The sequence below is a fragment of the Notamacropus eugenii genome, chromosome 4 (genome assembly GCF_028372415.1).
Source record: "Notamacropus eugenii isolate mMacEug1 chromosome 4, mMacEug1.pri_v2, whole genome shotgun sequence".
Taxonomy (NCBI): domain Eukaryota; kingdom Metazoa; phylum Chordata; class Mammalia; order Diprotodontia; family Macropodidae; genus Notamacropus; species Notamacropus eugenii.
In genome coordinates, this window is record NC_092875.1 from 398,581,797 (window position 1) to 398,594,654 (window position 12,858).

General features: G+C 35.4%; 1 protein-coding gene across 8 annotated transcripts in view; it reads right to left on the minus strand.

Moving 5' to 3' along the window:
- Positions 1-12,858, minus strand: part of KIF2A (kinesin family member 2A) — a 77,339-nt gene that overhangs the window by 44,577 nt on the left and 19,904 nt on the right. For all 8 annotated transcript variants that reach the window (XR_011966325.1, XM_072605544.1, XM_072605545.1 and 5 more), the window contains exons 2-3: positions 3,213-3,307; positions 2,375-2,494 (exon numbers count right to left, since the gene is read on the minus strand). Coding sequence is in view for 7 of the 8 variants with exons in the window: in XM_072605544.1 (XP_072461645.1) it covers positions 2,375-2,494; positions 3,213-3,307 (215 nt within the window). In the remaining variant the exon portion in view is untranslated. The remainder of the gene's footprint in view (positions 1-2,374; positions 2,495-3,212; positions 3,308-12,858) is intronic.

The following is a 12,858-nucleotide window of genomic DNA, read 5'->3' on the forward strand; positions in this document are numbered from 1 at the left end:
CTAGAAAAGAAAGCAATCATCATTATTTTTTTCTCTTTATTCACTCATTATGCAAAACACAATTCTGGCATACTTTTATATTTAAAAAGGCAACCATAAAAATTATAAGACAGAAGCTAAAATTACAGGCACTCTACTTTTATAATCAATAGTATCTACAAATCTTTTAAACTCTTTGTTACGAAAAGGTCTGAAAATAGTACACGTTTCAGGGCTGGATCGCAGATTTAGAGTTGGAAAGGACCTTGGCAGACAGAGTCCAAATGCCTAATTTTGCAGAAAAGAAAGTCACAAGGCCCAGAAATTTAAATGATTTGCCTATGGTCATACAACTAGTAAGTGTCTAAGGCAGGCTATGAAGTCAGGTCTTCCTGACTTGAAGTCCAGTGCCCTATCCACTAAGTCACAATGCTTTTTATTTTTATGTTTGCAGTGATTCTTGAAATAAAATTCTGGGACCATTTATAGAGTCAGATGAAAATGAAATCACATATAAAACTTCAGATAATAAGCTGGATTACTTTATTACACTTTCCGCCTGAATGTCTTTAGCTTCCCTTGAAGCCAGTTATTAATAAATAGCTCAACCCCAACTGGAACAGAAATTTCCAAGCAGTTCAACAATTAATTCAAGTCTATATTGATTATATTAATCGATTATAAAGCCTTCAAAAGTCCTTAAAAGTCTTCATTTCAGGATGAAGAACAAGATGCTGAACAGTTGATGCGCTACTAGCTATGTCTTTAGTATAGCTAAAGACATCAATATAAACAGAAAGAACCACCACCACCAAAGTACCAAACAGTTACGCCTGGAGGGGTGTGTGTGTGTCTGTGGTGTGTGTGTGTGTGTGTGTGTGTGTGTGTGTGGTGTGTGCGTGTCTGTGTGTGCGTGCATGTGCATGTGGGTGTGTGTAATGGATGGTGTTTGTCTCACAGGCATGAACAGTACATGTAATGTTCACTTTTTTGATGTAGTGATTGGCTTTGCTAATTGTTCTCTTCTTTTTTACTTACAAAAAAAATTCTTGGTATTCATGGATGGCTCTCTTGATAAGGGAAGGGATAAGGACAAAGGGAAAAAAACTAAGCCATGTAAAGACGAGAGGGTGGGAGCTGGGGATAATTTGCTCCCATGTCACGTAACTGATTAATATGTTGAGAAGAAATGGGAGATGTAGTGGATGAATCACAACATTCAAAAGTATCCAAGGGGTATTGGGTGCTGCAGAGGGCACTGGGCTGGGCCTAAGTCTGGGTTCTGTGGCTCTGCCACCTCTTAGTTCTATAGCCTGGGTTAAATAAATTAGTTTATCTCTGTCAGTCTCAGGTTTCTCATCTGCAAATGGGACTATTAAGATTTGCATTACTCACCTCATAGGGTTCATAGTTATCATAGCATATCATATCAGAACTGGAAGGTACTTTAGAGGTAAACTTATTCAATTCTTCATTTTACAGATGGGAATAAAGAGGCCCCAAAATAGGAAGTGACAGGTAGTAAAGGGCAGGGATAAGATTCGACACCAGGGCCTCTGACCCTACATTCTGCTCTCTTTCCACCCTACTACAATGGGAATCAAGCTACAAAGCCAATAAGCACAGTGGGTTCAAAGTGGGCTATAACTGTCACTTTTTTCTTTACTGGTAGGAAGATTATTACTGTTGTAAAATTAAAAGCATTTGAAGACAACACAGGAATGAACAAAATTGCTTATCTTTTCCTGTCTTTATTTTTAAAGATACATGAGTAAGATAATACTATATTAAGAAGGAAAATTAGGGGATTTCATTTAGTAAAAGCCATCAAAGAAATCAAGAACCAGTCTTAACTACTTTCCACTTCCCTAAGAAGACAAGTAGGTAGACAGTTAAAAATTCAAGATACAGTTATGAAATGCCTATTATGCACAAGGTACTGGGTATACAAAAACAAAAAGGAAAAAGTCCCTGACCAGGGGAATACCCACATATTAGTAAATACAGAGCATGTAGCAGCTAGGTAGCATAAGGGATAGATTGCTGTCCTTGGAGTCAGGAAGTCCTGAATTTGAATCTTTAAAACATTTATTAACTATGTGACCCTGAGCAAGTCACCTGCAGGTAACAGAGGAGTTATGTATTTTGAAATGAGAAAATTTAGGGTCACATACTCTATAAAAGGAAAGGCCTTAAGTTTGCAGCTAACACCTTCTTACACAGGAAGTTCTAAAGTCTTTCCTAAAGATTCCTCAAATTGAAAACCAGACGTTGTTAATCACTTTAGAGATGGGAGGAAATTGGTTATTTTTCAAAACCCAATCTTAATATACCATAATTTCTGAATCACAAATTCTAAAAATAATTCCTTAAACATTCAACGACAATTACAAACCTTCACAATTTTGTTTACTTTGGCTGAAGGGGTAGGAGGTGGAGGTGTTTCTGGGCTAGGTTCAATTTCTTCATCAGGTGCAAGGTCAGGGTTAAGTGAAAAGATGCTCTCCAAGTCAATCTGTTTATGAGAAAAAGGTAGGCTTACATGGAGTATATAGTGGATTTAGAAAATAAACAGATAAACTTAGTAAGTTGAGATTGGCACTATTTTAACTTGGAAAGCACAACACCTAAAATTATGGTCTTTATACATGTAAGAAGCTACCCTTGACAGTATTTGTGATTTTGAATTCCCTTAATTATTTGGATATGGTACCAGCATAAAGAGAATATAATTATATAACTATTGTAGTAGATGCAGCAGTTCACTTTTATGAGATAGGCTAGATAAAAGTGGCATTGATTTGACTGAAACCTAATTAATGACATACCCAATCATAGATATGAGGAGGAATCTACTTCCCTCAGAGTGAAAATACTCAAAAATCCAAAATTTTATAGGAAAGAGCTGAAACTATATATCCCCTAACGTAGGTTAGTATTTTGCTTTTCAATTTGTTTTTACAATCGACACCACTGTACTAAGACAATCAAATGGAAGGTTCAAAAAAAAAAAATCAGTTCACAGAACTCATTTCAAATAATTTTTCTTTGAGAAGGCACACTTAGGAAAAATAGTGTAGCAGCAAATACAATTCTAGTAAATAAAATCCAGATCATACAGTTGGAAGAGTCATAAGAGATTAATCGTTGAATTAAAGCTAAAAATACTTGCAGCTTTTAAAACAGATAATTATTACAGAACTATAAATGAAGGTAAATGAAATGGTATGCACCTCTTTGCCTTTTGTATCTCCATTTTCTATCCATTCAACAGTTACACTTTCATTATCTTCATTTAAAGATGTTACCATAGCTTGATGTATTCGACCTAAATGGGAATAGGATACACAGGATAAAATATCATTAACGTGTTATTAACATTTCTATGATACTGCATTTTAACGAAGGGGTTTGAAAAAAATTAAGGAGGCAAATCTTTAGTTTACCATGAATTTGGAATGAACAATAACTGCCTATGATGCAACAACCAGATAATATTGGTCACAAGCATGGCTTCACCACTCACCAATTTAATAAACATTAAACATTTATTACGTATTATATATTCACACACTGTGCTAGGTACACGAATACAAAGATAAATAATTAGTCAGCAAGCATCCATTAGACATCAACTTCTGGAATACGATAAAAAAAATCCTATCAAGGAGTTTACAATCTAGTAAGGGAGATGACTTCTACACAAATAAATGCTTAACTATAGAATATGACAACTGAATAAAAAGTATAAAGTAGATCATAAGATTTAGACTTGGAGGGAAGACCTTCTTAAAGCTAATTTAGTCCAACCCATTTATTTTATACAGGAGAAAAGTGAGGCCCAGATAGATAAAATTACTAACTGCCCAAGACCACATAGAAAATAAACAGCAAAGTCAAAATAAATGGTAAGAGCTGAATGAGACAGAAAAGACCCCCTAGTTGAGGGTCACTGACCTGGGGTCTATGACCTTGTTTTTAAAGATACTGATTAATGCATTTCAATATCATTAATTTTTTTTGTATTTCTATGTATTTTGCAAATTTAAACAGTCTAGGTTTCACCCAACTGCCAAAGATTAAGAAACATAACAGAAAAAAAGGTTAAGAACTCCCGGCACAGTCCAACCTCTCACCTAATCCATGAATCTCATTTAGAGAACTGTAATGCTCCTCTCAGCAATGACTAAGCTAACTATATGATATCATTAAGAGATTAACATCTACTACCTGCTGATAAAATGATGTGCTACAACCCAAGAAACTGATTTAGGGGCCAGTTCAAATTAACCACGTTAAATTATGGCATGGTTCACCTTGTCTGTTAAGAGTCAATTTTTTGTTAAGGACCTTGAGCAGTAAAGTTTCACAAATGAGTAAAACTTTGGACCAGCACTTTGAAAATATTGGTTTAAAAAAAAAGATTTTTAAGAAGGGGAGTTAGGCAGGCAAAGCTGTGCTTTCTTAGAAATTCATTTAGCAAATCTATAGTCATATGAAAACAACATTTCAAATCACTATTGATTAGAAAAATGCAAATTAAAACAACTCTGAGGTACCACATCAGCACTTATCAGACTGGCTAACATGACAAAACAGGAAAATGATAAATGTTGGAGAATACGTGGGAAAACTGGAACACTAAGACATCATGGGTGGAGTTGTAAAGTAAACTAATGATTCCAGAGAGCAAATTGGAACTATGCCCAAAGAGCTACAAAACCATGACCCAGCGATACCACTTCTAGGTCTGTATCCCAAAGAAATCATAAAAATGGGAAAAGGACTTACATGTACAAAAATGTTTATAGGAGCTCTTTTAGTGGTGGCCAATAACTGGAAATTAAGGAGATGTTCATCAATTGAAGAATGATTGAATATGGTATATGTAAATAATGGAATACCATGGTGCTATAAGAAATGATGAGCAGGCCGACTTCAGAAAAACCTGGAAAGACTTATATGAACTTATGCTGTTATGCTGAGTGAAGTGAGCAGAAGCAGGAGAACACTGTACACACTAGCAGCCACTGTGTGATGCCTGACTGGGACAGACTTAGCTCTTCTTAGCAATGCAAGATCCAAAAAAATTTCAAAAGACTCAATATGGAAAATGTTATCCACATCCAGAGAAAAGAACTTTGTGGGGTCTGAACGTAGATGGAACATACTATCTGCTCTCCTATTCCCTTGTTGTTTTGTTTCTTCTTTCTCGTGGTTCCTCCTATTACTTCTAATTCTTCTTTATATATCATGACTAATGTACAAATGTGTTTATGTAGACCCTATATCAGGTTGCATGTTGTCTTGGGGAGAGAGGCAGCGAGGGAAATTTAGAACTTAAAATCTTAGGGAAGCAAATGTTGAAAACTAAAAATTAATTTTTTAAAAAGAAAGAAAATGTTATCAGAAATAGAAAAATTATCTGTCATAAAAGTATTCTATGCAAATTAAAAAAGAAATGCAAACCTACATTTCCAATAATAGGGATATGGTTAAATGAACTGAAGCACTGTAATATATACGCAAAAACACAATGAAGAGAAAGTCAAAGAAATCTTAAAAAGTCTTTATTAAATGATGCAAAGTGTGAAAGAACCAGAAGTTCACATGCTATGACCACTTATGAAGAAAAGTAAATGAAAATGGACAAAAGAAGAATCCCAATTAGCAAAAACATTTAACAGAGATCATATCTGACAATTTATACACAATTCTTTCTAGCAGTTCACTCCCTCTGTGCGAGGAAAGAAGAATGTATGTTTTACTATCTGTGCTGAAGAACTTTCAATTACTCACAGTTCAACCTCCTTTTATATATCTTTTAATTTACATCATTATAGTCATTGCAGACACTGTCCTGATGGTTCTGCTTATTTCACTCACCATCAATTCATCCTAGTCTTTCCATGTTTTTCAGAATCCCTCATGTCTTAGTTCTTATTAGGATATTATTCTATAGCATTCAGCTATCACAGTTTTTCCAGCCATGCTCCCAAATGATGGTCACTCATTGCTTTCAGCTTTTTGCCACCACAAAAAGTGCTATGAATATTTTAGCAAGTGTTGAACCTTTACTTTTATTTTTTACTTCCCTGTAATATGTGCCCCATAGTAGGGTGCTGGGGCAAAAGACATAGAGAGTATACTCACTTTTTTGGCATAATTCCAAACTGATAACAAGAACTGTCAAACTACCAGAGATCCACCAACAGCATGTCAGGTTGCCTGTCTTTTCATGGCCCTGCATGGTTGTGTGAACCTCAGAATAGTTTTAACTTGCATTCCTTACTGTTAGTGATTCAGAGAATGTTCTCATGCGATCACTTAAAATTTCTAATTCTTATTTTGAAAACTACCCATTCCTTTGCCCACATATATATTGTGTAATGGTTCTTGATTTAATGTGCACACACATACACATACACACACACTGACTTTATATTTTGAATATGAAGACTTTTTTAGGGGATTGATATTTGAGGCAAATATTTTTCTGTACTTTATTACTGTAGGAGACTCACTGAAATGACTTAGATTGGAAGGCTGTTTGTCCTTCGTTCTCAAAGAGGACCATGACATCAAGATGATGACATGACTTGCAGCTGACTTTGATTTGAGTGAAGGAGGGCTGTGCAAGGTCACCAAACTCACTTTCTCCTCCAGAGCCATCTGGGTCCAGTTGGCTGATATTCATTAGAATGGCTGGAGATGGCCCAGGATGTAATGTATTCCCTTGGTCATTTTAGGCTAAAGTCTCATCAGACTCTCACTCATCTCATCAGACTCTCACTTTGAGTGAGATACACCCATTCAATGAATAAGCCTCTTTAAGTAGTTACTCAAGGAATGGCCCCTTTTAAGAAAAGAGAAAATAACACACACACACAAAAATCAAACTGGGAGAGCAAGACCCTCAAGGTTCCTGGGTAAAAGAGAAATAGTTACTATTTAGTAAATACTAAATTTAAATTACTAAATAGATTGGAAGATTAATAGGAAGAAGGCAAGGACAATCTCCACCATCATTATCCCACCTGTGCAAGAGCTGACAGAACTTTATAAAGGAAGACAATAACAAGGGGACAGCAACCTGCCCCAAGACAGCTTCTCTCTGAATTTCATTGAAAAATATGAGGAGAATGAGAGGTTTGCAGATTTCTTTGTGGAAATAAAGGGTTTTATCATGGCATTTCAGGCCTAGATGATTTCCAGCATAAATTACAGAATGGCTAATGTTAGAGACTCAATAATATAAATCATGGAAAAAAGTAATGAAATTGTGCAACACATCACTTCAGACTGAAAAAATTTAGCACCTAGAAAATACCTAGGAGGCTAATACAACACAACAGAAAATCACTATCTTTCACATAATGGTGGTCAACAACTCCCCATACTACAAACCCAAACCTCAAATATCTTGGGAGAACTCAAATAATAAAGTCATCTGGACCTGGACCATTATCCCAGAATAAAACATTGCACATAATCATCTAGAGGTAACACTGACCTTTAAGGCATTTTTAATAAATGTCACCAAGTCACATAATCTTCAAGGTAAACATAATAAAAAGCTTTTAAAACACTGAGACCCAGTAAAGGAACTCAAAACTGTGCCTGAAGAGGATAAGGTATGTATCATCCTGTTTACTACTGGAGTAGTACAGGATGGTTTCAGTGTACCTCCAACAGACAATTTTACTGAATAGAAAAAGCAGTTATTTTATCTATTCATATAAAATCTTAAAGAATAACAGCAGGATAGCTATTTTTCTCAGGATCATTTTTATGTGAATCCCATTAAAAATATGAGAATGAGATAATGCTGCTTTCACATATGACTGTACACTTTTACATATGACTGTAGGATTAACAAAAACAAATTTCTTCACAACAATTCCATGAAAGAGGAAATAGAAACACAATCATCTCCAATCACATAGCTAATAAATGCAAAAATAACTAGGACTTGAATCCAGGCATCCTGAGTCTTAGTTCAACCTCCCTTCCACCACACCAACTAACTCTCCAACTGGATTAGAGCAGGAGAAGCCCTGATTCTGGTCTCTAAGGCCTGAGTTGCCACTCAAACCTAGCCTTAAGCAAGTTCCAAATCACTGTCTGCTCTGGGCTTCAATTTCATCCTCTGTAAAATGAACAGTTTGGATTAGATGATCTCTAAGGGTCCTTTCCAGCTCGAAATCTATGATCTTGGAACACCTGGGCAGCTTTTACCATAGAACAACAAAACTCCTCTTCTACAGTGTTACAGACACTTTAGACCTTATTCTTCTGCAAATATTAGTCCCATGATGATCTCTGGAAGAAATACTTTCCCCATACAGGTATGGGCACATTCACAACCACTTTTTAATGTTGCTTTTGTTTAATTTTTATGAGTTTTAATGTTAGTTTAATTTGGCTTATTCTTTCATTAATTTTGTTTGGGATTTTTTTTTTTAATTGAAAGCCTCCATATACTCAAATATATCCTTCCCTTTAACCTAGTCAAGATTCTTTCAGAGTTAGTAAACTTATTAGGAAATTTAATGGCATAAATAAATGCCATTAAATAAGACCAAAATAAATAAAGACCAAAAAATCCACAGAAATCTTATGTTTTAAAAAATTTATTATTAGTTTTCAACAGCTACTGAGTGCACCCATGGTGGATTATTTGAGTTTGTGGGGATTCAATTTGAACCAGGTAGATCTGTTCTATATCTTTTCATTTTTTTTTTTTCTGGGATAGGAATGGCAAAGTATGTAACACTTAGATTTGATGATCAAGCTGAATATTAATACTATTACAATGGTATCACTGGGCACAGTACAGATTTGTTCAAGGATCGCTAGATGGTAAAGTGAATAGAGCACTGGGCCTGAAGTCTGGGAAGACCTGAATTCAAATCTAGCTTGAGACATCATTTACTAACTGTGTGACCTGGGGGAAGTCACTTAACTTTGTTTGCTTCAGTTTCCTCATGTGTAAAATCTGGAGAAGGAAATGGCAAACCACTCCAGTATTTTTGCTAAGAAAGCCCCAATGGGGTCACCAAAGAGTTGGATGCAACTGAAAAACAATTGAACAAAAATAGACTTGTAAATCTGATATTTCTACTAAACAGTTAACATTATAAAATTATAATGCCTACAGAACTTATGTCAAAAGGTTCTTGTGAGGCCCAAACGAAACAACTGATACAAAATTCTTTGCAAAGGCAGACTGACATTAGCTACATGCCACTGGATTTGTTGACATGACCAAAAGTGATTTTGTTTTTCCTTCCCTAAATGGAGTCTATGAAATTCGTCAAAGATCCGAAAGTGGAATCAAAAAGCCCTTCATAAAGTATATCTGCATGAACTCAATGTAGAGAATGTCAACAATCATAGGACAAATTGTTGAGTGGTGTATTTATTTATGGAGACAAAGGGGTTTATGATGACAATTCAGGAGCATGTCATCATCACCAGAAATTATAGAAGGATTATCCTTATACAACCTGTACTTACTGATGACCACTGGTTGTAAATGGAAATGATTAAAAAAAAGGAAAAAAAATTTGTACAACATCACTGCAGGCTATCGCAACTTAGCACCTACAAAACACCTAAGACACAGTCTCCTGGCAATAACCAGATACAATAAAAGCTTGCCATCTTTCACAAACTATGATAGATAAAAGGTTCCCATTCCATAATTACTGAGATAAAAATATACTTGAGACTTAAATAAGCTGTACCGGATCTGGAACATTATCATGGATAAAACTGTGGCCCACAATTGCCCAATAATAATGACATAATAATAATAATAATAACATTCAAGGCAGAGTCTCAACTACATATTTCCTTCCATAAGGAAATTCTTTCCCAACATTTCTGGGGAAATGTATGGTTTTTCCCCCAAAATACTGAGAAACATTAGCTGAAATCAGAAAGAAGTACTGTGGTTCTCCTGCAAGAATTCAAAGTTAACAATCAACAGAAAAACATAATTGATGTTAACTTGAAAGTAAGAGCAGGTAGGAAGGAAGGAATCATGACCTAGTCTTGCTTATCATAAGTTCACAGCTCTGCTGAAAATGATGTCATTCTTTCAAATAAAATAATAAGTTTATATGCATGTAATACTTAAAAAAAATCCTATGATTCTAAGAAATAAGTTTTGGAAGCAAAATAAGTCTTAAATTGGCAATTTCAACATGTGACTCTCCAAAGTGCTGTTAGTCTTCCTAGAAAGTCTGAGTGTTATGTTATTAAAATACAACCCAAATATTCTCTGCCATTTTCTAGTGTGTGAATATTTACTACAGGCTACAGTTGTTTTTAAATGCTATTAAAAAGTAATATTTTTTGTTAAAAATATTTTTAAAAGACACATATTCATTAGTAAAGAGGATGAAGAATGCTGGAAATATTTTACAAAAGATATAGGAAAAGTAGTTTTAAATCATTGTCATAATATGTTGATTCATAAAAATAAGTAATGCATTTATTATATCTTTCTGTTAATATTTTCTGGATATAACTTTAGCAAAGAAAAATGATTCACTATTATTTTATTATGCATGACTCATTATTTTAAAACATGTAAATAAATAGTCCATGGTAGACCACATCTTTACCACCATACAATTAAATGAAACATGTACAGACTACAAGATCTACTGTGTATATGGTGATTATAAAAAACCCACAAGAATTTTAGAGCAAAATCCTAAGTTAAAGGTGCTCCTTCACCAAGGTGTGCCCCATGCACATTAGAACTTTAGAAGATTCTGATACAAAAGAAACAAATTTGCTCAAAAACTCTCTTTCTATTTTAATCAAGTGAGTTTTAAAATAGGGGGAGGGATGCTTGCCAAAGGTGTTAGTTAATCAGTCATGGAGGAGTATCCAAGAGAATCCAAACTGAAGAATGAGTCTCTGTTTACAAAGAGTGGAAAGGAGTTCCAGTAGATGCTCCTTTTTGTAGGTGACACTGTGCTGAGTGTTCTAAAATTTAGAACATACATGGCAGATCCTCCAAATGAAATTTGTAATCATTCCCCACACAGGAAAATCTAAGTAGATAAGGAATTTGATAAGCAGATAGGTGAATAGGCAACTTATAGAGCTTGTGTATCAATATACCTATTTCCTGCAGATCCAGTAAATGGATGAGATGAGACCAAGATGAAAAAGGGGAGAATGGGCTGAGAGATTATCAAGTTTTTTTCAGCGACCCTGAACTTCTTCCAGAAACAAATTTCTACCTTTTATCATTAATACCTTTTCAGTGACACTATATGATTTTCAAGTCATAGAACACTAATCTCTGAAGCACAGAATATGAAGATCACCTAAAATGAAAGGGAGGTGAATAATCAAAATAGGCCAGCTGCAACACAAAGAATTATGCAGAAATGCCATCATCAAAGAAAAATATGATCAAATAAGATACAATGGATATGTGAGTACAGGAATAGCTGATGGGACAGCCTGCATCTCTGTGATGTCACAAGAATGCAATAAAGGTGCTCCCAACACATTAGGTGAATGCCTTCTGAAACACGAAAGAATATGGATGAAAGTTACATAGGATGGGCATATAGAGATGGGTTACTGCATCTATAATGCAGTAAGGAATACTCAAATCAATTAAGATCATATCCTCTCTGTCCTCCAACAGGTTGCTTCTTTCTCATGAAGCCAGTTTCTTTCCTAGAATAGCTAAAATATATCTGTTTCTTTAAGGTCTGCAAAACCCCTGGTCATCGAGACATAATAAGGAAATTGAGGAAACAATGGTGATGGTGTTGGTCAAAAGATAGATTATGGCTTGCCATGGAGCTTTCTATTCTTCAAAACCTGGGTAAGCAACTACTCCCTACTTTCCTAGGAAGAAATAACAGCAGCCACTCTAGGATTAGCACATAATGCCTGGGGGGCAAAGAAGTGGAAGAACCTAAGATTCACTCACTTACCTTTAAGCTCTTACAAACACTCTCAACCTCATTCCAAGTAGTTCTATTGCCTGGTTCCCAACACAAATTTGAGGTGTAGTAATCCTGAAAATTCCAGTCATTCTGACCTAAAGCAGGAACTACCCAGATTGTAATAGCAACTCCCACATATGTAGACACTTATTAATTCCACTTTACAGATGGGAAAACTGAGGTTGAGACATAAATTGACTTGTCCAAAATTGTATAGCTAGTACTCTCCGAGCAAGAATTTGAACCTAGATCTCTTAACCCCAATCTACTCTTTACACTACCCTACACTATCTTGCCTCTCTAAAGGATCATGGTGTGTCTATCAAGCCCCTACTTTTGACTGTCCAAAGGCTCTGAAAAAGCTATCGTGGCAGTCAAATTCAGGGTGTGCTAGGGTTCATTTATGATATTCATGTGGTTGAGCAAGCACTGATGCAATGGAATGGTTATTTAAGGGCCATGATCAAATACTGTGTGTTTTAATACCATACCAAACAAAAGAGACAAAGCATTAAGTGGCTAGGTAACAGCATATGGTATATGCTACATAATGACATCATATATTTATTTTGGTGAACTTACAACTGATTCACTTAAACATGAAATGAGAATAACCAGGATCATGAAAGGATGATTTATTGTACTATTTCCCTCAAAGCTGTGTTATCAAGCTTTTACTCTTTTAATTTCCACATTACACTTTCCAATATAGTTTTACCTTCCCCATGTCCCCTCTACTGCAGTAATCCGCTAATTTCTCTTCCTCCATTAAGCCTCAACTCTCTCCAAACCAGTCTGTATACAACTGCCAAATGGATACTCCTAAAGCACAGTCTAACCGTGTCACTGTACTGTTCAGGAAGCTTCACAATGGCTCCGAACTGAAAATCCC